Source organism: Furipterus horrens, unplaced genomic scaffold (assembly GCF_987537825.1).
Source record: "Furipterus horrens unplaced genomic scaffold, mFurHor1.1.pri manual_scaffold_11, whole genome shotgun sequence".
NCBI lineage: Eukaryota > Metazoa > Chordata > Mammalia > Chiroptera > Furipteridae > Furipterus > Furipterus horrens.
Window position 1 is genome coordinate 16338723 of NW_028327181.1, and position 27660 is coordinate 16366382.

A 27660-nucleotide genomic window follows, 5' to 3' on the forward strand; every position below is an offset into this window, starting at 1 on the left:
AGTACTAGGACCAGAGACAATGGGGTTGAACTTTGTCCTTGATGGAGGCATCATGATCCATTTCCTTGGGCCCCAACTCTATCCATTCTTAGTCATTTGGACACTTTCCCCATGACCCAAATCTGGTCTAAAAAAATGACAGTTTCCAAACACTCAACATAAGAGAATCAGATGGGAGGAACCTCAGGGACCAGATGATGTGGCCAACCCTTTGTCACACTGAGGACCCCAATCCTCTCTCAAACCCAGTGAGTGCAAATGGCTCTCAAGGCCCCTCAGGCCAGCTAGCAGTTGTTCTAACCCCTTGTTTAGTGCTCTCTCCTTGGCCCTGGCTGGTTTAGCTCAGTGGATTGAGCGTGGGCCTGCGAGCTAGGTGTCGCTGGTTCGATCTTCCAGTCAGGGTACATCAGAGAAGGAAAACTCTGACTCCAAAAAACCTCCGCTGCCTTGCGGCATACCTCTTCAGGGGAAAGGCTAAGGGAGTAAACCCCGACAGAAAATCCGGAGCCGGAGTCCCTAAGGCGGTTTGACGTTGTAGTCAACACCGGCAACTCCTGCGGCGCACCTGAAGCCAAGCTGTATTGACTCCGTCTTTCCCTTGGACCCTTCAGCTGCGAAGAGAGGGGGGGTCTGCTGCATGGGCAACAGCAGACCCTCCATATCACCCTGCCCAGGCTCTGTAGCTTCAGCGTCATCGCAAGATGTCGATTCAACGCGGGAGGAGACAGATACGATGTCACTCCCGAGTCGGACTGCACAGCCATTCTCGGCGGTGCAGATGGACTCTTGAGAAGCTACACCATCGTCTCTCGAGACGGACGGCTGCCGACAACGACAAGTGCTCTCTCCTTAGTAAAGGGGAGCCTGCAGGGCAAATCCAGTCCACAGGTGTTTCCTTTGGACTACAGGGCATTTTTAGAATTGTTGAATGTTCCCAGCATTTTAAAAAGTGGGAAATTTCACCTAAACAACTGGCTTTTTGGCTTGTCTTGAAAAATTGGAAGATCTGGCTTGCTGGGTTCATTTATATACCTATTTAATCTGGCTAAGAATCTGACCCCTGGAATGGTGGTTGCACATACCACACCACCTTTAACCTAGAGGTTGCCTACTGAGTGTCTGCTTATCCATAGTGACACAGAGAAGTGGCTTCTCTGAGCTGAAAGCTTCTAAGAAAAGTCCACCCTTAACTTCCCTCCCCCAAAGCTATTTTGTGAGTAGACCTTGTTTCTCCATATTCATGTTCTTGACTCCACTCTACTGGAAAGAGCTTTTGAAAGTCAGGAGACCTGGGTCCCCATCCCAGCTCAGCTCCTAATGAGCTGTGCCATTTTGAAGTAGCAAATTTGCTCTCTCTGGTCCTCAGCTGCCCTCATCTGTAAAATGGCCTGAGGGTCTTCAGTATTGAGGCCTCCCGCCTGCGCAGCATCATCCTTACCAGCTCGGGCACCCACGGACAGTGCTGCGCGCACTAGGGGGCGCCAGGGCTGCCTCAGAGCCCGAGCCAGGGGGCGGGGTCTCTCCAGGGGCGGGGCGAAGTGGGCGGGGCATCGGCGGGCGGGCCCCGGTGCCAGGTGCGGTTTGATCCTCCCCGGGCGCCGTAGGCAGTGCATCCCTCTCGCGCCTGGGCGTGAGGTTCTCCCGCGCCTCAGGCGACTGCTAAAGCTGAGAGGAGGTGCTGCGGCCCCCGCCTCTTCCTTCCCATTTCCGCGCCCCCGGGACCATGGCCGCGCAGGCGGGTAAGGAAGGGCCGCGCCGTCCCGTCCCGTCCCGCCGTTATCTCGGAAGCCGGGCCCCAGGGCGCCTGAGGGAAGCCGGAGGCTTTTGGGGGATGTCCAGGCTGAGTGGAACCCTATGCGTCCGGGCTCCTAGAAAGAGAGTTTGGGGAGTGAGCACAGCGCTCCCCGAGACTCGGAGGTTGTGGGACTCCGGGAATTGGGGGGCTGGCGGGTGGGGCGGCGTCCCGCGAGTTGAGGTTTCCGGGGGGAAGGGATGCGGGCTCAGTGAGGGGGCGAGCGTTTTTGCTGGACTTGGCGCCCGCAAACCTTCAAATTGAAACCTTTGTAAGGAAGCCGAGGGGCCTGGGTTCCCGTGGAGTGGCCGTTTTGTGGAGTACGGGAGCTACTGGAACGTCAGGGTTCGGGGCAGTTACGAGCGGTTGGAAAGTTGTCCGGGTTCTGGGTTTTCTGTGGAAAATGGAGGAGAGGACTTCCCGACGGGACCCAAGGCTTCTCGTGGGTGTCTTGGAGCTCTTTGCAGGAAATAGAAGTGCGGGTTCCCTTGGGATTAAGGCACGGATTTCGGGTAAGGAGCGACGGGAGCATTCTTCCTGAGGATGGTGGGGCTCCTGGGGTTCTGGGTTCTCTCTTGGCTGGGCCAAGACAAGACATGCGGCCAAACACCGCCTGGAAGGAAGGAAGAGTCGTCCGAGGATGAAGGGTAGTGTAGGGTTAGGCTAGCTGGGCCTGCAGTCCCCTCCCAGTCACCTCACTCACCACCCTGCTGCTTCCTGCCCCCCTAGCCTGTGCCCCAGAACCAGGGACTTTCTGTAGTCCGTGTTTCCCCGCCATCTGTGTGGGTGGCCCAGCCTCTAGGTTGACCAGGGTCAGCGTCCAGAAGCTTTCTAGAGGTGGCAGGAGGGAATAGTGGAAGAGGGAGCTCGTCCTGGATATCTGCCCCCACTTCCTGGCTTTCAGGCTGTGGACAGTCATTTCCTCCATCCTGAATGCAAGGACCGGGCCACCAGCGGGTCACTTCCTCACCATGGGAGCATGGGATTTTCTCCTCGTTCTTGATACTAGGCTTCTAGAGAAAGAGGACTAGGAGGAGAAGTGCACCCTGTCCCTTTCTTTTGTTTTCTTTTTTCTTTTTTTTTTTTAGCTTCCAGAGTTCTTCAACTCAGATGACTTTTGATAACTTTTTCTGACCTCTGTGTAATATAGGTTCCCTGTCTTGAACCTTGATTCTCAGAAACTTGTGAAAGATCTTAGAGTGAAAGCGTGTATTAGATTTTTCTCTGAGTGAACCAGAAAGCTGTCTAGAGGCATGAAAGCCTCTAGGTGCATTAGTTACACATTCTTCCGTGAGAATATTTGTTGGTTACTTCTGTACCACGCACTTAGCCAAGCACTGAGGAGTATACTGTTGAACAAAACAGACACGTCCTAGAAGTGGACAGTAAATAATTGAGGTAAATGCTATAATAATTCAAATTAAACAATGAAGTAATAAGAGTGCACCAGGGGTGAGGACAGTGGATAGGGAATACTTTTCTTTAAAAAGTAAGTCTATGCTACCCAGAAACTAAGTAGAAATTAGTCGAGCAAAGAACATTCCAGACGGAGGGGAGAGCATAAAAAGGCCCTGAAGTGGGAAGGCATATATACCTTTGAAGAGCTCAGAAAAAGTCAGTAGGGCTTTTTTCTGAGTGTGGAGACTAAGGTTCAGAAATGACTTCAAGGTTCCATAGCTAAATAAATGGTGGTGGTCAGAGTTCATATTTTCCAACTTCAAATTTAGTGCTTCATCCCCTCTATTTCACAAACACCAGAATGAAGTTGCACAGGGAGTCAGAGAAGGAAGCGGGACTTAAACTTTCACTTGTTCTGGTGAAACTCTTCTAGGACAACTCCGATTCCTGTGTAACAGGAGAATCAACTACAAGGAAATCAAATCTTTACTGAGTGCCTGTGATGTCTAAGGCACTGGGCTGGGACAAGTTTTACCTCTTAGAAATTTTAACAGACACTAGAGCCAGGAGAGACTTGAGATAATGTAACTGTCCTCATTTTACATATGAAGAAACTGAGGCCCAACAATGAAAATGGATTTGTCCAGAGTCACTTATGTAGTGGTAGAGCCAGGATTAATTTAGGACTTCTCCTCCGGTTCTCTTCTTAATTGATATTCCAGACTGCTTGAGGCGTACAGAGTCTGGCACATAGTAAGCCCTTAATAAATATTTGTGGAATAAATGTGTGGTTTGTGCTTTCAAGAAATTCACTGTCTGCTTAGAGTAATTAAGAGAAAAAAAGGACAAATCAAGACAAGCTATATAAAGCCTGTATGTGGTAACATTATGGAATTTTAAAGATGAGGAAGAGCTCTATTAATACATTCCTTCTACAAGTATATATTGAGCTTCTACTATCTGCCAAGCACTTCTAGGCCATGGGGATGCTCAGGGAACAAAATAGAACAAATCTTTTCCCTCATGTTCTGGTGGGGAGAGATAGATAATTAAATATATGAATATCATATGTCAGGGTTAAATGCTCTAAAGAGAAATAAAGTAAGATAAGGACATAGGAGCAGTGGGAGGTCAGGGAAGTCTCTCTGGTTAATGACATCTGAGCAGAGAAATGGAGCAGGGGATTAAGCCATTTGGATATCTGGGGGAAGAACCTTTTTTTTTAATCCTCACCTGAGGGTGTATTTACTGATCTTAAAGAGAGCAAGAGAGAAACATTGATGAGTTGTCATCCATACAAGCCCCAACTGGGGATCAAACCCACAACCTAGGTATGTGCCTTGACCTGGGATGGAACCTGCAACCTTTTAGTGTACAGAACGACATTCCAACCCGGTCAGACCTGGGGGGAAAACATTTTAGACAGAATAAGAGAATGAGCAAAGGCCCCAGGTCAGGAATATGCTTGGTATATTTGAAGACCAGCAGGATGTCCAGAATGGCTACCAGGTTTGGTCAGGGAAGTCTTAGGCAGGTTAAAAAAAGTTTGGGAGGGGCTGTGGCTGGTGTGGTTCAGTGGATTGAGTGCTGGCCTGCAAACTAAAAGGTCATCAGTTTCATTCCGGGTCAGGGCACATGTCTGGGTTGCAGACCAGGTCCCCAGGTGGGGGCATGCAAAAGGCAACCAGTTGCTGTATCTCTCTCACATCGATGATTCCTTCCCTCTCTTTCTTCCTCCCTTCCCCTTTCTCTAGAAAATTTAAAAAAAATTTTTAAGGGGTGGGAGGGGTTGTTATCTTGGTAGGGAAGGAACTGGGAGTAGGATTGAAAGCTGAGTGAGTTTAAAGGTGTTCACAAAGGATGGAGAATTGATAGAAGGGAGGATCCAAAAAAAAGGCTGGATATACCTTCTGCAGGGCAAGTCTTTGTAGTACAGGCTTTCCCGTCCAGGAGAGTGTTCTAGGAACCCATCTATATCAGTATACCAGCTGGTGGTGGTGTAAGAAGCTGCGTTTGGCTTCAGTGAATTTTTTTGGGGGGCGGGGGGGACTCTTCGAACACATTTGCCCATTTTATGATGGGTGATTAATGATTACACCTGCCTACACTGCCTGAGTGTGGAGCAGTTTTTGACCAAAAATGACATGATCCCTTCCCCCATGCCCCACCCTCTATATTCACCCAATCTTTCCCTGAGCGGCTTTTTTGTTTCCCTGGGTGAAAAAAGTCCACGAAGAGAAATGTTTTGTCAATAGGAAGAAGTGGAATAAAAAACAGTAGAAGCGCTAAAAGGTATCAAAATCGATGAGTTAAAAAACCATTTCAAGGAGTGGAAAAAACATCTCAATAGGTATATTGCATCAAATGGAGAGTATTTTTAAGGTGACTGAAGTTTAAACATACAAGAATAAATACTGGGTTTTTTTGGACCCCCCCCTTGTATATGTGGTAGAGACAAGGATTGGGAAGTGGGGGAGTCATTACAGTGTGGCTGAAGCCAGACTGGAGTGGTTTAATGTTAGGCTTGTGGAATTTTCTGGTCTGCAGTTGGGACTATAGTTTTAGAGGCAGGAAGAGTCATGATATGGGCGTTTGGTTTTAGACTATCAGTCTGGCATTGATGGACAGAATGAATTGGACAAGGGTAAGGGGGCCACCAATCTGAAGGTGGATACAGTGGGCCCTGAGTGGAGGTGTTAGTGATAGGAATGGAGAAGAAGGCAATGACCAGTAGGAAATGCCTCATGTCATGGGCAGGACAGGGTGACTTGGATAGCCCTGGGTGTGGGATGGAGGGATCAAAGTAGCGTCCAAGATGACTACAAGGTTTTAAAGCTGAATAGAAACCCATCATGTTCAAGAGGCTGTACAGTATTCCCTCACTTATCACGAGTATTATGTTCCAAACCCCCCCCCACGATAGGTGAAAATCTGCGAAGTAGGAACTTACATTTATTTTAGTATTTATATATATTTTAAGGCTTTATAAACCCTTCCTACACACTTATAAACCGTTCCCAGTCCTTTATTAACCTTTCCCACTCCCTTATTAACTTTTTCCACACTTTTATAAACATTACTTAAGTTCTTAAACATATTCTACACTCTAAAACCTATGTAACTTTAACAACATACGTATACAGTACCGCAAAATCCCACGGTGTAGAGAAAAATTCGCGGTAAATAATTAAATATAATATTTTTTTTAAATCCCGCGATACAGTGAGGCCAGGATAAGTGAACCGCGATATAGAGAGGGACTACAGTATAAACTTTCCACACTTCTGCATCTTTTGAAGGCTGGATTGATTCCCAGCCCAGGGCTAGCTTCTGATCTGTGCAGCCTGGAGGGGGCTAAGTTTCAGGGACAAATTGGGGTGGGGGCATCACTTCAGCATTTCAGTGAGAAGTCCTGCAGCTGTAGCAGTTTTACAAGTCTTTTTTCTCACTTTTGATCTTTCTTTCTACAGTAGAAAGAATTAGTTTCTTTTATTTATTAATTTATATCCAACAGTAGCTAGAACATGAAACCATTGCTTGGTTCTATTATTGTATACCTTGAATATCAGCCTCTTCTGCCTATAATTTATTTTTCAGGAAGGAAAGTCTAAACTGTAGTCAAATACATACACTTTGGAGTCAGCAGACCTGTGGTCTTTAGTTGAACATATCAGTTTCCTCTTCAGTATAATGGAAACAATAATAGTTCTTTAATACTACTCCTTACCTCATGGAATCTTTATGTTCAATTAATTCATGCATACATAGTGTTTAGGGCACTGACCGGAACATAATAAAGAGTCAAAGAAGCTGGGATTTTTTCCCCTGTCATTGATAATGGGTAGAGAACTGCTATCTGAATATATGAATTGGCTAACCAGTTCTTTAATAGATATTCTTCGTAGGCCTTCTCCCAGATAAGAAATTGCCAACTCATTCACAGCTAAGTAGACTTATGGTTGGAAATGAGAACCTGAGTGCCCTGAAAGCCACAAGAACCATCTGTTTGTTTCTCTACCCAGTATCTTATTACTATACCAAGTTTGCTTTTCCCTAGCACCTGGTTTGTCCCTCTTTGACATGTGTTATTTCTTGTATACCTTTGTCCCCCACCCCCAGGAGTTTGTGACCTAGTCTGTGTATTGTACATGGGTACATAAAAAAGCATTTGCTGAATTTGTTTTGAAAATGTTTCCTTCAGATTTTGGAGGTTAGTGTAGTCAGCTTAACCTTTTCCCCGGCCCATCCACTAGATGTACATGAAAGAGAGAAGAAAAACTACTCACAATTCAGTTGTCAACTAATTGCTGGGAGCTGTGGGGAATATTTTCACATATATTTCATTATTTCTCTTAATCGTTTTGTTAATCCTGTGACAAAGTGGTATTATCCTCTTTTTAAATGTTAAGAGACAAGCTCAGAGAGATTAAATAATTTGCCTAAAGACACAGCCAAGTTTCAGATCCAGGTCTAACTCCAGTTTTTCTGCTTGACCCTTACAAATTTTCCCTAATAAACTAAAGGGCAGAAGAGAACAACAGCGGGAATGAAACCTTCTGCGATGCCTCTGTCTGTGCCTTAACCTGAAAAATGAGAGGCCCCTGGTTTGGTGTCACACAGACTCTGAGAGCCAGAAGGAATAATTTGATCCCTTCTTTTTATGAAGAACGAATCTTAAGTTCCAGAGAAGTTCAGAAGCTCCTTTAAAAATCATCTAAATTTTTATTACTTAGACACTCCCTTTGATAATATTTGGTAAGGTAGTGAGTAGGAAAACCCTTTGGCATACAGGGGAGAGTATCTAGAGAAACATTAATCATTACTCTTAGTCTTGTTGATAGTCACTTCATTAAAATCTGTCAATCTCTCTCTCTCTCTCTCTCCCTCACTCTCTCTCTCTCTCTCTCTCTCTCACCCCCCTCCTATCTCCCCCCTCCCCCATCCCACCCCACCCCACCCGCTGTTTCCCATCAGTTACTGCCCCTGCCCCTCTGCTTCCTGCTTTATCCCAGAACAAGTGGAATTTATACACCTGACCTGCCAGTTCCCAGGGGGCACAGTGGTTACCTTATTTGTTTTGTGCTGCATTGAACTGGCTAGGTTTTGTTCCTCGTTTTCATTGTCTAGTGGAATATGAGAAGCATCAAAGATTTTTCTCAAATGAAAGGATAGAGTCTGTGCATGTTGATTCAGGCTAGGCTTCATGGTCTCATGAGCTCTCAAGGCCTTTGGGATTTCTTACCACTTTGAAGACTGAAAAGGACTAGTTTGCAGAAACCCAGCTCTTAGACCAAGATTAAGGTGAGTTTTAGCATCTTGTGGGAAATGCACTGGCTCTAAGCTGGGGTACCAGGCGGAGCCCTTCCACTGAATGAATAACTAGTTTTGAGCAAGTCTTACCTTGCCTGAGGCTATATAGGGTAATAAAAATACAGCCGATCTGGTAGTCTAAGAACCCTTTTGAACCCCTCCCAGACCAGCTTTCTGACAGTTAGAAAAGTTGATTGTCCTTCTCCAAGCCCAGTTTTCTTTAAGAAACATGAAAAGATTGGATCAGAGTAGATTATTTTTAAAGGCCCTTCCGGCCTTACCATCCTGCCATCCTAGTATCTGCCCAGTGCATTCACAGATTGTTTGAGGGTCAGTCACATCACCAATTAATTTGGGACAGGGAAGTGTATATAAACTGCATCTATTTTATACCAGTATCCAAAAGATCCTGAAGGTGAGAACCCCTGTAATGAGGCCTTTGTTACAATTTTAACCTTGTTTGTATTGCACATTTACCACTTCCTGAAAGCAACGAATTCTCACAACGAAGGCACAGTTTTCTGATCATTAAACACCTGATAAAGGTCCCTTATTGTTTGAAGCTCCTGGGGACATTTACTTAATCAAGCTCCCTTTCTGGACTCTGACAATCAGTAGCCACTGTTGATAAGTCTGCACATAGGTAAACACAATAGAGGGTGGACAGCCTGGTACAATGAAATATAGTATTTTCCTAGAGAAGGAATATCCCAGGCAGACTGGACTGGACTCTGGATTGGTCTTACATTAGGCTTCACTGAAATCTTCATAAACTTTGTTATTACTATATTTATCTTACATTTCCTGGAATGAAGGTTGTAAAAGAGTTAGGATCATTGACTCTTGGCTGTTAGGAAGCTGAAGATTCCAAGAGTGTTCATTTGAAGAATGTCCAAGCTTGGGAGGCTAAAGACTGGGGGTAAATATCTTTGCTCAAGTACAAGATAATAGACCAAGGCCTGTGTATCTGCATGTGCCTTTACCTGTAGGTAGTCACCCTGGGAGCCAGAACGTTATTCCAGTTGAATCATCCCTACTGGCCGTTGGAGCTTATCTCTGGAAATTACCTTTATAGTTGATAGTTGGGTACAACTTTTCAGTTGGGTTCAACACACAAAGGATTGTACCAGGCTTTATGCTATGCCCTAGAGATTTAAAGATCTTCAAGATGTAATATTTGCCCCTTAGAGCTAGAGGGGAGGGAGCAGAGAGGGAGGGAGTGAGGGAGACAGAAACATAATGAACTGTAATTACAGAACAAATTATATAAAACAGGTATAGACAATGTGAGACAAACACTGTCTGCCTTGGGGGAACCATCAAGGAAGGGTAAAAGTTTAAGGGAAAAGGTTGGTAAAGTATTCTGAACACAGAATAGCTTGCAGTGTGAATGTTAGGGTGTAAGAACATGAATGTGAGTGGCAGGAGTAGAAAGTACATCAAGATGTGACTAGAGCATCCCTTTATAAGGGGATGATGAGCAATAAAGATTCTTTGAGGCCACTTTGTGGAGGGCCATTTGTTCCCTCAATTAATGTCGATGAGGGACTGTAGTAGGCCAGGGACAGGTTCCCTTACTCCTTTGTACTTAATAAGAGCCAACTTGATTGGTATGTGAGGAGTTTGCATTCTTGCCTCAGGACTTTTACACACGTCTTCCCCCACCCCAGTCTCCAGTGTTGTCCTTTCCTCCTCCTTTTTGCCTGGTTAATCTATATTTATCCTTTAGAGCTCAGCTTGGAAACTACTTCCTTAATTAAGGAATATTTGTTTGCTCAACGCCATTTTCCTAGTTAAAAACTTGATGTTGTCTTTGCACTACTTGCCCCAATTATAATTAAAATAATTGTTACTGTTCAATATCTTCTGTTTAATTTTGCTTTTGTTGGCAGCACAGTGTTAGACACATAGTTGGCATGCAGTAAATATTTGCTAAAAAATGACCGAAGCGTGTCCATTGAATTTAACAATAAGCAGTCACTGTTGACTTTGGTGAGACGGTTTCTGAGAAATGGTGGGGGTGGAAGTCAGATTGTAGTGGATTAGGCAGTAACTGGGAAGTGAGAAAATGAGGGCAGTGGTGTGCAGACAACTCGTTAATATGTGTGAGTGTGGAGAGGGGAGCAAGTGTGGTAGCTAGAGGAGAAAACGGGGTTCAGATGTTTTTTAATGGGAAAGACTTGAACTTATTTAAGTGATAATTGGAAAGAGCCAGTGGAGAAGGGAGTGGTGATGGAGATGACTGAAAGTGCACATCTTCCAAGAGGTAGAATAAAATAGGATCCAGAACAGCAGTCCCATGCTAAGCAGCTGAGTCTTTGTTCTGTGGACATTGAGGGGTTCTGGGTGGGCCAGCTAATACTGTGCCGTATAAAGGGAAGGGAAGCCAAAGACCTGAACTTGGGCTGTGGCAAAGGGCAGGGAAGGATTGGAGAGACAGTTGGGAGATTAAAGCAGATGGATGTGAGAGGAGGGAGGAGGGCTCTTGATTTTTGTGCCCGTAGTGCCTACCACAGAGCAGGTGCTACATAAGTGTTAAATGACTTTGAATTTCTCAAGACTGGAGGAAACAGGGCAGACTCTGGAGCGTGGAGCAATAAGTTCTCTCAAGTAACCTCATAGTGGAAATTTCTGATCCATTTTGCATTTTGGAGACAACCAGAAATCATTCAGAGCCAAGATACTGAATTGCTGAGTAAGTGGGTGGTCTGGTTAGAGACTATTGCTTTTCAGTTAAAAATTAAAAACAAGAAACAAGGTGTGGCTTAACATAATGAAATTTGCTGGGGTGCGGTGGCAGTTCACATGCTGACTCTGAAAGCTCTTCAACGTAAGTGTTCCAAAAATGGTCCTGGGTGGTGTGGCTCAGTGGATTGAGCGCTGGCCTGTGAACTGAAGGGTCTCCAGTTTTGTTCCCAGTCAGGGCACATACCTGGGTTGCGGGCCAGGTCCTCAGTTGGGAGTGCATGAGAGGCATTGATGTTTCTCTCCCTCTCTTTCTCCCTTCCCCTCTCCCTAAAAAGAAAGAAATAAAAAAATTTTTTAAAGAGTTCCAAAAATGTCTCAAACTGGTACCTCCAAAACTTGGGAGATTCATTTGGATGTCTGTGTTCATAAAAACTCCTCACTAATTCACTCTCTTACCCCCTGTCCATAACCATTTAAATGAATCTCTCGGACTTCCTGCTTTGGAGTTTGTGAAGATGATGGTGTGCTCTGGCCTCTACCACCCAAAGACCAAAAAGGCCCCTCATGTGAATCTGAGAAGTTTAGATTCAGGAGATGATGGGCATGTATGAAGTCTGTCCAGAGAAAGTCCAGCCATTGTTAATGTAACGAGAATGGTTTGTGCCACATCCATGTAACCTGGCAGCTGAGGAGAGTGGACTGGAGTGCACATGTGTGAATGATGACTTCATTGTACTAGTCAGTGGGGGCGGTAGACCCTGCTGAGTGAACATGTGTACTGTGTGGCCGTCACATTCAAAATGACTGGATGAGTAGAGCAATGAATATGCATCAAATTTTGCATTAAGCTTGAACATTCCTCCGTGGAAACTATTGGGATGATTCAGAAGGCAAATGGTGACTGGCAGCTTCATCATGACAGTGCCCCTGCTCACGCATCACATCTCATGCAGAGTTCTTTTGTGAAACATCAAATCACCCAGGTGACTCAGCTCCCCCTACAGCCCAGATTTGGTGCCCTGTGACTTCTTGCTTTTCCCCAAACTAAAATCACCTTTTTGAAAGGGAAGAGGTTTCATACTGTTGATGACATTCAGGAAAATACGATGGGGAAGCTGATGGCGATTGGGAGAACTGTGTGAGGTCCCAAGGTGCCTATTTTGAAGTTGACTGAGGTGTCATTGTCCTGTGTAGAGTGTTTCTTGTATCTTGTATCTTCAATAAATGTCTATATTTTTCATATTACATGGCTGCGTACTTTCTGGACAGACCTCATATATCCTATCACTGTGGAACTAGAGGAATGGTGCTGTGGGTCGAGGTTTTAAAGCCTTCTGCCAGCTTTTTTAATTCTCCTATGGGGTATGAGGACAGCTGTCTATGCTCTGGCTGCCTCAGAGTGCTGCTGAGCAATCTGGAAATGCCTGGAGCCATGCATTGTCTATTTATGGCCCTTGTGCCTGTGAAACAGGATTGGTGATTGTCACTGTGCCTGTGGCAGTCTGGAGTTACCCAGAGAGAACAAAGCTGCATACACTGAGCGCACAAGGGAGTCTTGTAACAACCTTGTCCTGCTTTCTAAGGCTGACTAAGGTACCACGGCTTGATCTCAGCTGCCCTCTTTATTTCAAGAAGTTGGCATTTGAACCACACCAGGTGTATTGTGTTTTACCCCTTCTGGAGGGACATGGACCAACTCTGTGCTATTGTCCATGTTAATATCTCAGCCTACACAGCCCTTCCTCATTCTTTCTCAGCCTTTAGTAAATCTTTCCCATCTTTAATGGCTCAGCTCAAGTGTCAGCTTCCCCTACAAAGACTTTCCTGGTTCCCCTAAGTGGAATGAGTAGGAATTAACATGGTGGATTGGAAAGAGCATGGGCTTTAGAATGAACCAGATCTGAATTTGGATACTAGATCTGTCACTTAGCCTGTCACCCCTGGCTCCAAGTTTTAATTACCCCATCCATTAAATGAGTATATTTTACCTGGCTCATAGGACTGTTTTGAAAATTAAATGAGAAAGCGCCTACCATAGTTTTTGGCCTATAGGAGGCATTCATTAAATGTTTGTTTTTTCCCTTCTATACCCATAACTTCTTTCTCTGAACTAAAATGGTAATTTACTTCTACTTCTAAAAGAAAATCTAAGTGAAAAATTACAATATGGGAGAATATTTCTTTTCCAGTGGATTTGCTCTCTGAGGAGCAGGGATGATGTCTTCCAACAGTCTCCAGCATAGAGCTTGGAAAGGACTCACGGATCCAACGAGAGGGCCCGTGACGTTGGTTGAATGAATGAGCTCTTGGCTAGGTGATGGAAAATCTGCACAACCAGGGCTTTTGAGGAATAGGAAAAGGCAATAATAACATGATTAACCTAGAGAGGAGAACTTTCTGGGTGCTGTAGGAAGTTTCTGTAGGAAAGGCTGATCCAAGAAAGAAACGTTGTTTATTTCATCTACTCAGGACTATAAGCAAGGACTGACACTTCTAGAAAAGGCAGGTATTTCAGTAGAAAAAGGAACAGTCAGAACCATTTTTAAAGAAGATTGTACTTATTTATTTTCTAGAGGGAGAAAGAGAAGAGAAACGATGTGTGAGAGAAACATCAATTAGTTGCCTCTTGCACACTCCCAGCCGGGGACCTGGCCTACAACCCAGGCATGTGCCCTGACTAGGAATCGAGCCGATGACCTTTCGGTTTGCAGAATGATGCCCAACCCACTGAGCCACACCAGTCAGGACAGAACCATTTAAAAAAAATGGAATGAGACTACTTTTGAGGCCATGAATTCCTTCTCCCTGGGGAGATGAGCAGGCAGTGCTTACCAGAGATCTTGTGGAGGAGGGAATTGTGCATCTGGATGAACATTGGACTAACCCTTTCAGTATGAGTCTGTTAACTCAGACTTGTTCCATACAGCAGGAATCCCATCCCTTTTCCCTTGTTACTTAGTGCCTCTGAACCCTTCCTTGGTTTTGTGCACAGGTGAAGATGCCTGGAGGTGTCAGGGCTGTGGGGACCATGTTGCTCCAAGCCAGAGGTTGTACAGGACTGTCCATGAAGCCTGGCACCGTTCTTGCTTCCGGTAAGTGGGTCTCTCCTTGTGTTTTGTCAGTGTACTACAGACTAGGAACTACTTCATTTTCTGGAAAATACAAAAACAAACTTCTGACTTGAGAATTTTTATTTTGGTGGGTGTGGGGCAGGGAGGGATGTGCCAAAGTGAACATGGAAGAACCACAAATGGGCCAGGTGCAGCTAGAGGTGGGGGGGGGGGGAATGAGAGATCTTTTCTGGGTATCCCAGCACCCTCAATTTTTAGTTAAGGGAACCAAAGCCCAGAAAGTGACTTTCTCATGCCTACGATTCTGATTATGCAAGTTCCTTAAGGGTTTTAGTGCAGTTGGCAAAGCCAGCTGTTCTTCACAGCAGGCTGCCTTCCTAGTTTCCTGCTTTTTACTTTATGTATGTATGTATGTATGTATTTATTTACTTGAGTCCACCTGCCTGTCTCAAAGAAATGAGCAGCAGGTTGCAGTATAGAAAGAAAAAAAATAGTTTTAATATCAAATGGGCCAATACAGAGATGGGGTGCTGTGCTTATGCTCTAAAGACCTGACTCCCCAATGGCACATAGGTTATAGGTTATATAGGGCAAAATCACAAGAAATGATGGGTTAGGGGTTGGGGTTGTGCTGAGAGCTGATTGGTCAAAGGCAAAGTAAGGGTAATAAATAATTTTTTAAGGTCTTAAGGACAGTTCTGAGGTATTTTCTGGGTCCCTCTGTCTGGTATCATGGGAAAGTAGCCAGGGGGTTGGTTGGTCCACCTTAGGGCTAAGGAGCTGAAATGTAACTTAGGTCAAGATGTTACCATTAGCTTGCCAGAGATCTGACCTTGTGACCATTAGTAAGGTCCCTGCTATTGCGATACTGTCTTCTGCTGCCTGGGGAGTTCCTGATTATCCGCTCCTGCTTTTTGTTATTAATTTTATTATAGTTCTTATTGTTTCGAGGCAGAACAGTTTCTTAAAAATAATGCAAACTTTAAAGTCAGATTTGTTTCTGCTGTTTCAGGCTGTTTTCTCATCAGGAAAATATGGGTGTTGAGTCTATCTTAGACTGATTAAGATTGAATGAAATAATATATTTCAGGGCCCAGCACATGGTGGGCACCCACTGAATGGTTGTTCCTTTCTCCTGTGAGATTACAATCCTCAAGTGTGGGGACTTGTCTTTGAATTCTGTGGAACATACACAGTGCCTGGCCTGCAGTTATCCTCATCTGAGGCTGGTTGGGCATATGTGGCCCTCGTGGTCTGAAGTGGTGGGACTGTGCTCGCATCCTGAGAATGAAACAGACTAGACAGGCACCACATGCTCTAAATTCCAGCACCCACATACAGCTCTTGCTACAAAGCACCCCCATGCTGATATCAAGTAATTTGATTGACCTTTAAGCACTTGCCTCCACCGGGAATTACGTGGGGGTTTGGCCTGAAGAGCTCTGGCCTCTGGAAGAGTTGGAGAAGAACCAGCACTTTTTTTTTTTTTTTTCCCTTTTAGCTTCAGCTCAGAGCTCTTACGTCTCCTCTGTATCTGTCTAATTGCGTTGGTTCCTCCTCTTCTTACTCTCAGGGAAATTGATTTTACCTTTACTCTGCCTTTTAGTAAGGTCGGAGCCAAGTGTCGAGCTATAAAGCACCTTATAGATAAAGCCCTGGGCTAGCTAGCCTTTTTATTTTAGATAAAGCCCTGGGCTAGCTAGCCTTTTTATTTTAGACCTGAGGCTAACGAGCAGCATTAGAACCTAATGAATTCCCAGGCCAAGGCTTGCCTTGGCTTCTAACCCATGGTCATATTTGTCCCCGCTATTTTCCTATTGGTGTGAATGCTTTTTATCCAAAATAAGCAGGACAGATAGGACAAAGCTAATCTTTGGAATTTCTGGGTTCTCCTATAACTAAAGAAGTTCAGAACTAGAAGGGGCCACATACTGTTTGATATAACCTTTTCATATCAGAGATGAGAAGCCTGAAACCAAAAAGACAGAGTTACACAGACAGGCTGTGGACGACAGGAGCTGGCCTTAGAACTAAAGTCTTGGATTATTTGTAGGTCTGGTCAGATGCTAGCTTATTAGATAGCACTGTGTGTATGTGTGTGTGTGAGAGAGAGACACACACAAATACATGCCCATAAAGAAGTAAGGCACATTATCATGGTGGATAAGAGTACAAGCTATGGAATAAGACTGTCTAGTTTCAAATCCTGGCTTTGCAATTTCTTAACTGGCCTTATATGACTTCCCTGAGCTTCAGGTGCCTCATCTATAAAATGGGACTAAGAATAGTACCCATCCTACAAGGTTGTTGGGGAAGATTAGATGTATAATCTATATAAAGTGCCTAGCAGAGCACCTGATACATAGAAAACTCTTGGTCAGCAGTTGTTAGTTTATATTGTGAGTGTGTGTCTATGTACTTATGCAGACATTTATTTTTCTTACTACATATACACTCATTGGTCATCTGATGTGGAGCCTCAGGGATTAAGGTTAACTTTGAACTACGCTTGCTTAATTAAAGCGAAGATCATGCCTGTGGGGGAAGTAGAACATCCAGGTTGTCTGCTGTTAACAGCTTCGCCTCAAGGGCAGAGTCTCCCTACTCCAGCACTATTAAAGGAACATATTGAAATACCTCCTGACTCCTGAGCCTTCCCATACAAACTGGGTGACCTGGAACCTGGTCATTTGCCCCAGGGAGCATAGCTGTTTTGGAGCCAATTTAACTTTTTCCCAAATGAGAGAGAAGACTGTATTGTCCAACTTCAAAAGTAACCTGGGTTATGAGAAGCATGAGGCATCAGCCTGAATGATCTTTTAAGATGTCTTCCACAGCAGCTCACCTGTGATTCTCTGATGAATTCAGTCTCTGGGTGCAGGCCTGCTATTAGCAGGACCTTCCCTTCATTGTCCCAAAGAAATGCATTCTTCCTGACTCCCTTTCAGCCCTCCTCCTACCCAGCTGGGCTGCAGTTACAATAAAGGAAATGACTTTTCTTCTCCCCTTCCCCCACACCTTTGTTTTCCTAATCACAGGGTGGGGGTGGATATTGAATGGAGAAACTGCTGGGGTTTGGCCCAAACTCCTCCCCTCACTTCTCCTTAGACTACCCTATCCTCTCTCTGCAGCCACATCCTTAATCCTGTCTCACAGCATTCTGCCAGTTTGTCAGGTCCCTGGGACAATAGAAAGCCAGTTAGGGCTGGAAACTGGGATTGTACAGTGGAGGCCAGCTGACAGATCTCCTGGAAGTAGCCCAGTCTATAATTGTGCTGGTACAGTTGGGCACCTGGCCAGGATCCTTCTGATCTCTGGACACTGGCTGACCAGTCAGCCCTCTTGCTTCATTTCCTTGGCCTTCACAACAGGCCTGTTTGAATTCTAAGTACTTCTGGCCTTCTCTTTCTGTGAGCAGTGCCATTGGTTCTAGAGCTGGGGCCATTCTCTTCTGAAGCTCTCTGGAACTAGCTCCCTCTCATGGAGGGGAGGCCAGGAGAGTAGCGAGACTGCATATAGCTTTGTAGCTGAAGTTCAAGTGTGGCGCTGTAAATGGTGACCTGGCCTCTTGGCATGTTTGCAAATCAAAGAACCTTGACAAGTTTTCTCATGATTGTGCTTTCACCCTTGTGTTTGGCTCAGGAGGAAGGGTTGTGGGAGGAGGGAAAAGCTGCCTCTTTTAGTCTTTAAGGTCCCTACCTGGGAGTCTGTTACTTAACCTGGTTCCTAACAGCATTATCAGAGGGGATAAGCCATCATTCTTAAGGATCCTGGGAACTGTTCAGGGCCTCCTTTCTCAGGATCATGAACACATACTATTTGAATTTTCTCTTTTGAGAAGTGATTTCTCATGTCTGTGTTCTAGAGAAGGGGTACTGTAGATAGAAAGCTGTTATCACTTCATCAGGTAACAAACCATTTCCGCCAAGTGTGTGAAGAAATTACACACGTAGTGACCAGAGATTGTGATGTAATAGGCTGGCTGATGACAGAGTGTTTTTTGTGATGCTGAAGATCATAATCATTTTCTCACTCAAACCCCCATCTAAACAAGCATGGTTAGAAATATAATTACAGTAATAGGTTTCATTTATTGTTTACCCTGCACTAGACACTGTCCCAAGCATTTCACATGCATTATCTCACTTAATTCTTACAACAGCCTAATAACTGTAGAAGTGTAGGTAGAACTGTCTAAACCTATTTTACAAATAGGAAAATGGAAGTTACTTGCTCACAGTCACCGAGCTAGTAAGTAGCATAGCTGGGATTTGAACACAGGCTTTCTGACTCCTTCCTTAGAAGAATCTCTTTGCACTCTTAAATATGGGTATGTCATGTAACCTCTGAGGCTCAGTTTCCTCTTCTGTAAGTTCAGGATGAAAACACGCACCCTACCTGCCACGCACTGGGTGTCAGATAACATTGAAGGGTATGGGTTCATGAATTCTCAAATGTCAATAAAAGCGCTGTTGAATTTCTCCTGGGTCTCCAGCTCCCGGATTGGGAGTCAATGGAGCAACCCTGCCATCTGCTGTTGTACTGTTGATGTTGCTGCTGCATTTCTCGACTCCTGCCTTTTATTCTGGTTTGCTTGTTTATCTAGTTTATCTCTTAAGGAAACAGCCAGCCAGCAGGTCATTAAGGCCAACTGTCCGACAAGGGACTGGGACCTTCCTGACAGAGGAAAGAAAGGATAGACACCTGGGCCTTTCTCTGCCCTCACAAGGAACTCCAGCATTAACATACAATGGGACTGCTAGTATGTAGCAGCAGCATATAACATTCAGTGTGCTTTAATCCTGCTCTCTTTTTTGAGAAGAAAGAACCAAGACCCCACAACTGCTGTTCAGGGCAGAGATGGAGAGGGGTTGGGGTGAGGCCAGGGATGGATGACATTGTATTGAGAGTTTCACTTAGATTATCTGATTCAACCCTCACAATAACCCTGCAACCCCATTTTATAATAAAACAGAAAGACTCAGAAAGGAGTAACTTTCCCAGGGTCACACAGAGCTGACATTTGATCTCAGGTCTCTGTAGCCCTCAAGAGGGTTCTCTTTGCACTGGGACTCCCAGGAATCAGAAGATGACCTGGATTTTAGTCTTAGCTGAGCCAGGCTAATTGTGTAACTATGGGCAAGTTCTTTTGCCACAGCGAGCTTCAGTTTTTTATCTGTAAAATGTGGGTAAAAGTAATCCACCTCATGAAGTAGTTGTGAGGGTTAAAGAGGTAACAAAGAAAGCACTCTGAAAACATTAGAATGGCATAAGGTGAAGGGTAAGCAGCACATTGTACTTCTTAAACTAACAGTTCACATATAATCTTGAGCATCTTCTCTATTAAGGGCACCAAATTAAATGCTGTTGGAGATACAGATTTGATATACTGGCCTGGTCTCCTAACTGGCTCCCTCAAACAACTGAAAAACAGGTAATAACGTGGAGTGTTCATAATAGTGGGCTCTAAGAACAAAACAAAACAAAACAAAAAACTAATAGTGGGCTCTCGTTTGGCTTCCATTCTTTCTCTACTTGAAACAGTGTTCTCTTAGTAATGTTCCGGAGACAGACTCATTAGTCCATCCACTGGCCACTTTTCAGTCTTCATCTTATAAGATCTCACAGACTGCATCAGAGGTGGTAGAGAAAAGTGAATCAGAGTTTGGAATCAGGTTGCGTAAGTTTGCATCCCACCTTCTCTTACCAGCTACCTGACCTTGAGTCAGCTGTTTAATCTTTCTTAGCCTGTGTCCTCATCTATAAAAGGGGAAACGGTTCTGACCTTAAAAGATTAAATTTGGTCAGGTATTCAAAGCCCTTAGCCATTGCCTGGCCATAATTAGGATTTAATAGATGTTAGCTTTTATTCTTGGTTTATCACTCTTGAAACAGTCTCTTCTCTTGGCTTTCATGACATTCCACACTCCTAGTTTTCCCTCACTTCTCTGGTTGTTCCAGTTTGCTTATTCTCCTCTACCTAGCTCTGAAATGTTGACATTTCTTCAGGCTTTTGTTGTCCTCCACTCACTGATAACCCCAAAGTCAGTATCTTAAGTCCAAACCTTTCCACTCATCTCTAGACCAGTCTGTCCTGTCAACCTCACATGCCCATGTGAATATCTTCCAGGCGTCTCAGACCCAGATGGACTTTCAGTCTTCCCCAGAACTTGGCTTCTCTTCTATTATAACCTGCCCATTGAATGATACCACCATCCACACACTGCCCAAGCCAGAATGTGGGAGTCCTTTTTACCTCTTCTCTCTCATCCTCCATATCCAAGCCTGTCAGTTTTATCTCCAGATTATATTTTGAGTGTGTCCACTTCTTTCCATTTCTCCTTCCACCACCCTGTTCCAGGCTACCATCATTTTATGTAGATGACCACAATAGCCTTGTAACAGTCCATAGTCACTCTGCCTGCCTTCGTCCATTCTCCCAGAGAGGCAGCCAGAGTAATCATTAGAGAAAATATCTGACCACATCACACTCTGTCGTCTCTCTGTCCTTATACACTTCCACAGCTTTTCAGCATTCTTGGGTAGAGACCAAAGCCCTTAATGTGGCCTACAGAGCCCCTCAGGGTCTGGCCTCTCCCCTCTACCTCCTGCTCCCTCTTCAGCCTCACTGTTCTTTACAGGGTCCAGAATGCACCCTTCTTCCTTCTGACAAGGCCTTTGTTCCTGCTGTTCCCTCTGCCTGGAATGCTCCCTCTCCCTCTTTGGCCTAATTCCTGCTCATTCTATATCAGGGAAATAGTTATAGAATAGGTCATGGTCCCTGTTTTATGCTTTTATAGACCTTGCCTTTGAAGCTTATTTTTGTGGTTTTAATTTCATGTTTAGTTGATCATCTCCTTAATGATATCCTAAGATTGCTAATATTCTGTGAACATCCCTTGGTCAGGGACCATGAGACTTTTTGCCTCTCATTGTGTCACCACTGAGCACATTGTTTTCATGGAAGAGATATTTGTTGAATGAATTGTAGGGGTAGTCAAGAGATATGATGTAAGCGAGGCCTTTCCCTGCCCTTCCCCTTCCTCACATCCTTTTCTTAGCAGCCACCATGATGCAATTACTGTAAATGACAGGGGGGAATTGGTTTCCAACATTGACTTGTTTTGGAAAATTGCCTGCGAGTGTCGAGGTGAGAAGTTAAAGATTTGTCCTCTGCCTCCAAGGAGTGAGAGGCTGACCCAGGAGTCCTCTGTCTGGCAGCAGGTCTTAAACTGCGCTTCTCTATAGGTACAATCTGGACAGGAACAAACCCTGGAGAGAGAGGCAGTAGAAGGAAGATGAGTTCAGCTACTTCAGCACAAACTAATTATGAATTACTCTGAAATCTGACAAATCTCAATGTTAATTATGTTTTTACTTATTTGTTTCTTAAATTTTAGAAATTTTGGAAGGATGGCATTAGCTAAAGATGCCCATTGAGCATAGAGTGGAAGAAATGGAATACTTACATAGTATCTTTTACCTGTGGGGTATTTATGGTGAGGATGGGGGTGGGTAGGTTGGTGATTCCCCAAGAACTTGGAAATGGAAGTTTGTTCTCTGGAACTAAACTACTTAGATATACATGTTAGGACTGCAGTAATGTATGGTAGTTAAGAGCACAGAACCAGATTGCTTTGATTCAAATCCTGGCTCTGCCATGTATTAGCTGTGCTTCATTTCTCATCTATGAAATGGAGATACTGACCTACTACCTACTTTCTAGTGTTATTGTGAGGGGTCAGTGAAGTTATGTGTAGCGCTGGGTGGTAGCAGGGCCTCATACAGAGTGAGCACTCATGGGTGTTAGCCATTTTTTATTAGTGGAGTCAAATGGCTCCCAGGGCTGAATAATACTTGCATTGGTGATTGTTACATATCTAAAAAGTAATGATTTTTTTTTCAATTAAAAATTAGTTTAAAAAAAAACAATTGAATAATGAGTGGCCAGCAGTGAAAACTTAAAGTGAAAAGTCAATGAGGCAAAACTAGTCGTGTGTCCAGATACTGAATCTGGGTTTGTTCACCAGAAGGGGGTTCTTTTTTGTAGGCAGGGCTGGTTTAGTTGCCTCACTCTTGCCAGAATGAAATTTTTCTCCATGGCTTCTCATTTCCCTTTATTTTAAGTCCATGCTCACAGACCCACCTTCTGGTGCCTAATTCAGCTTCCTGGGACTCTTGATAACAGGAAGGATCCGGAGGTAGTGCCTGTATAGGGTATGTGGGTGTTCTGATATCAAGTGCCAATTCATAAATGGACAGTGGGGTTGATAATTGGTTATATAGAAGCATCGTAGAGTGTCTGCACCTTTCTGGGTACTATGAAGTCCTGTTTCTGTACCTAAAAGGCCAAATATAAGTCCTGGATTAGGATCATTCTCCAAGATGGCACTAGCCTCTAGGTGGTCAGCCAATCAGCTGTTTTCTGACCACAGCCCCTTATTCAGGGTTCTCTTCAGCACTGACCTACTGGTATAGATTTTGTTGCTCACCTAACTTGTTCCTTTTGCAGAGGAAGAAATTGAAGCCCAGGCAAGGTTTCACGGCTTGCCTCGGCTCACACAGCAAGTTTGTTGTTAATCCAGTCTCATTGTCAGATCTTCTCTGCCAGGTCTGGGCCCCTCTCCTGGCATATCCTGGAGATTTAAGGTATCCAAAGCCTTTTTTCCCGGAATACAGCCAGGAGAACATCTATATAAACATTGCATTTGACACTGAATATTGGATGATTATCTACAAGGGATTATGATCTCATTCTTATGAGCTTACAGCCCATACAGAAAAATCTCAGTTGTTAAAATGACCAACTCAGCAGAGATGTGGCCTGAGGATAAAGCCAGTCTGCTGTTCGTGAACACTTGTAGACCAGCAGACTCATGTGGACATATACAAAGCCAGCTGTAGACTTGAGAGAGACGAAGTAGCGACTGAAGACCAGTGTTCTCTTTGGTATTTCAGGCTTTACATCCTGTTCATTGGGAACCTCTGCTTGAGTAAATACCTCTGATCACTTTCACTGCCTATGGTTAACTCCTTCATTTGTCAGACTTGCCCCTGCTCTCTTCCACCATCCTCGCCTCCTCTCTGATTATTCCTCACATGCACCCTGCACTAAAGTTTACGGGCCATACTCTGTTATGCCCCATTGCCTTTGCACATGTTTTGCCTTCAGGTTGACGTGCTCTTGTCTGCCTGGTGATCAGCCTGTTAGATTCAGCTGATACATCCCCTCCTCTGTGGAGGAGCCTCCCCAGATCCACCCTCACTCCTCCCCAGTCAGAGGAGACTTTTCTCCATCTTTGTTATTTTCCTCATACCTGTTATAGCCCTGTCACTCTGAGTATGAAATTCTTTAAGTTTGGAGCCATATCTATTTCCTCTTTGTATCCCAGAGCTTAACAGAGTGCTTAGAACGCAGTGGGTACTCAGTGTTTGTTGAGCAAATATTGTTTTTGTTGAATGACCACCTTTCTCTTTGGACACTTGGATCAAGCCCTTCGGTGTGCATTATCACCCTCTCTTTGCTCTGTAGTTTTCTCCCAGGAAAGAGCTTTTCTTCTGAAGTGGGAGCATGGAATAAGACTTTTGTCTGTAAGTGTCATTCCAAAGTCTAAAATCATCCAAGCTAGGGCCTTCTGCACTGCCTCATGGGGCTGCCAATTTGCCTTGTATATTTCCCCCAAGCGCTAGAATCCCTTGTTCTCTGGGAGGTGTTGGAGGGGTGCTAATAACTTTTCTTTTTCTCCACACTCCTCACCATTATTGGGAAGAACCTCCAAGTACCTCAAGGCAGATTTGAATTAGGGTAGTTTTCTTCTCTGTGTCAGTTGTCTGTTGACCATCCCTTCCTCAGACTGTCCTGTGGTGATCCTGGTTAGATCAGAGGGTACTCCACTACGCTCCCATCAGGAGCACGGACTCTTATAGCAGCACCAGCTGTTTCTGAAGTTGGCTAATGTCAGCCCTTGTGTTTCATTTTTTGTTCCAAAGATGGCTTTTTCATGAATGACCCTATATATTAGAGTCACCTTTTCCCAAAGTATCCTGACTACCACTACAGTGTCACTGAGGAAAAGGCAGAGGCAGCTACTTTGGGGGTTACAAATGAGCAAGAACAGCACCAGAAAGGTGAAAAACCACTGCCAAACATTTATTTATTAAGCTGTATCCAGAATAAGAAGATAAACTACCTACCTTACGATCATTTCCTCATTTGTAGCAGGGGTGTAATAGTGATTTATCCTCCCTGCCCCTCAGGTGAGAGTAGAATGCAATCAAGAGAAAGAGCACATGGGAAGGAGTAAAGCTGTGGTTTCCGTCGTCAGTGTGCATTAGAAACACTGGGGCTTGTTGAAAATGCAGATTGTAAGGCCAGAAATTTTCATTTTTAGCATGCTGCCCAGAGCAGTCCAATACTGCTATTTTTCTAGCCACACTTTCAGAAATACCAGTGTAAATCAGATAGCAAGTGTAAAACAGTTATTTGAGGCAAGTTTAGTGTCCTGGTCCTGGAACCCAAAGACTTGGGTTAAATTTCAGCTCTACCTTAGACGACAACCTTCTCTCTGAACCTCAATTCCTTATACATAAAAAGGAGTTGACAACCCCACTCTTAAGAGTTAAGAGCATTAAATGAAAGCCTATGTGAGCAAGCCCACCTCAGTACTTTGCTCATGGAATTATTGTCAGTGTTTACCAGAGTGCAAGCGAAGTGTCCACAACTGCTGGAACATGGTGTCATGTTAACAATCACCGGGCAAAAGATAACCCTTCACATTCGTCTTAATCAAGAATCATGGCAATCTGGATAGGATCTTCACGATTTAGTCCAAACCCTTTACAGCTCATGAGATTGAAACTAGGAAGGGAAGAAGAGAAGTCCAGGATGTATGAGGGTACCCAGTCATATGAAATGTGTTTAGATTTTCAGACTGGAAAATTTGTTTCCCAATATACTGGGGGAAAAATACTTGTAACCCCAGTAACAGAACCACTGTTAGTAACGTTTGAGGAGCCATGGAGAATGGAGGTAATACCCCAAGTATGAGTATTTGTTCTGCACCTACTGTACACATATACCAGGTGCTGGTGATCAATTCGTGAAATAAAAATGGAGATGACTAGCCATACCAGTTTTCAAAAAGGAGGAGAAAAAGATATGGAAAAAGCCCTTTTGACTTCACTCCTTCTGATGGAATTCTGTGGAATTTTGCAGATGATGGAATAGGTAGACAGTGAGTACTTAGAAAAGGAGCTAAGGATATAGCAGCAGTGAATTAGTCATGACTAATTAGATTTAACTTCATGATTTTACTGGGTTGTTAGTCATGAGACTCTTGATTTCCACAAGGCATTTGATAAAATCTTTCATGATATCCTGACAGTGAGAACGTGGGCAGAAAAACCAGATGCAGGAGTTCAACATACCCAGCAATTTCGGGCCCTGTATTGGAGAGACAGGATTCCTGAATGCCCTGCTAGGGCTCCTGTTGAGGAAAGGGCATAGGATTTGAGGTCAGCAAACCCAGCTTTTAATTGCAACCCTTACACTTCGCAGGAGCAACCTTGGATGAATTACCTACCACCTTGGCTTTCCTTGCCCTTCCTGTGCTATAGGTACTTCTCGATAGGTTATTGCACGGACTAAACTAGATGATGCGTGTAATAGCCCTTCATAGACTGAAAATGCTTTATAACATTGGTTACTCTCACCGTTCTAGTACTGCAGCTGCTCATAATGGAAGTCCTGAAACATGCTTATTTACTAGGCATCTAGGTGTAGGCCTTATGTAGGTTGATCTTCTGGTAGACAAATATAGTCTCAGAGCCATTCCTGTGTGGGATGTGCTTGGGGACACGTCAAGGGAACCCTTCCCAGAGGAAATTTGGGGCTCTGTTAAGAGTTGGGCCTGGGCAAAGGAGGAGACAGCACTAGCTGGAGACATAGGAGGCTGCAGAAGGAGCAGAGAGAGCAAAGGCTTAGGGTACTGCTGGGGAGAGGAGCCATATGTGGACAGGTCAGAAAGTGGAGTGGGACAGGAGGTGGCTATAGTGCTGACCCTGGTGGGGAAGCTGAAGAGAGAGCCTCGGGGATCCTGGGTGCAGTACACCCAGGCAGGCTTTGCTTTTGGACAAGAGCTCAAGAAAAAAGTGTGAGGCTATGTTCTAAATTATGGGACTTCTTTTTGTCTTTGTCCATTTATCATTTTAAAAAGCAGCACTGAAGTGTAAGAAAAAATGTAAACAATATCAGAATAGTAGAAAATGAATACTATTTCATCCCTGCTTTTTGTCTCACTACTTTAAGAAAAATTGATAACCATGTGGCAGGATCTTGGAGGGAGCCTCTAAGGATTATATACATAAACGTTTTAAACAATGGGATTATACTGTAGACTCTTTCTGACACTTGGGTTTTTCACATGATACTTCACCTGGGCCATTTCTGTTTCAGTACTGAGGATCTACCTCATTAGTTTTCACAGCTGTGTAGTATGTTGTTATGTGGAAGTGTTATTGTATTTAGCCAACCCCTAGTTATGGGCACATGGATTGTTCCTAATCTTTTGGTGTGTGTGTGTGTGTGTGTGTGTGTGTGTGCGCGCGCGCTTTTTTTTTTTTTTTTTAATAAAGATTTTGTTTATTTATTTTTAGAGAGTGGGAAGGGAGGGAGAAAGAGAGGGAGAGAAACATCGATTGGTTGTCTCTTGTTCACACCCTGGCCAGGAACCAAATCTGCAACACAGGCGTGTGCCCTGACCAGGAATTGAACCGGTGACCTTTCGCTTTGTGGGAAGATGCCCAACTAACTGAGCCACACTGGTCAGGGCCTGATCTGGAGTGAAACAGTGCTGGACACATGTCTTGATACAGCTGTAGGAATATTTCTGTAGGCAAAAATTTTAGCAGTGGAATTGCTTGGACTCTCATTTTAGAAAGCCAACTGCTGCTGTAGTATGGAAAGTAAGTTGGAAGAGAGGAGGAGCAGGGCAGGAAGAATGGTGAGTAAATTGTCAAAGCTCACCTTTCCAGGTTCAGAAGCTACTGTGTCTCCAGGAGCCGCCTTCCCTGGTAGAAGTCCTCCTGGCCAATAGAGGGCCCCACATGAACACAGTTCCTAGGGTTTCACCTTATTCAACCAGAGCGTTCTTCAGAGGAGAGGTTGGGTTATTTATGCAGGCACTGCTGCTCCCCAGAGTGCTCACTCTGGGTTTTTGGCCTCGAAGGCTGTTGTCTCCAGCCTCATAGATGCCTTCAAGCCCTGTGTCTCAGCTGGTTCCCAAGAGTCAGTTTGCTTGGCTCCCCACCAAGTTTCCAACTTGTGAAATGTGCAGGAGATTAACACCTTTCCTGCCATCCTATCCTGTCTTTATAACTGCCAGTCCAAGAATCCCTGCAGAT

At 44.4% G+C, this 27660-nt stretch overlaps 1 protein-coding gene across 1 annotated transcript in view; it reads left to right on the forward strand.

Annotated features, from left to right (window-relative positions):
* The first annotated feature begins 1585 nt into the window (after nucleotides 1-1585).
* LIMK2 (LIM domain kinase 2) overlaps nucleotides 1586-27660 on the forward strand; it is a 56359-nt gene continuing 30284 nt past the window's right edge. The window contains exons 1-2 of the mRNA XM_090257800.1: nucleotides 1586-1739; nucleotides 14181-14280. Coding sequence (XP_090113926.1) covers nucleotides 1724-1739; nucleotides 14181-14280 — 116 coding nt within the window. The 5' untranslated portion in view covers nucleotides 1586-1723. The remainder of the gene's footprint in view (nucleotides 1740-14180; nucleotides 14281-27660) is intronic.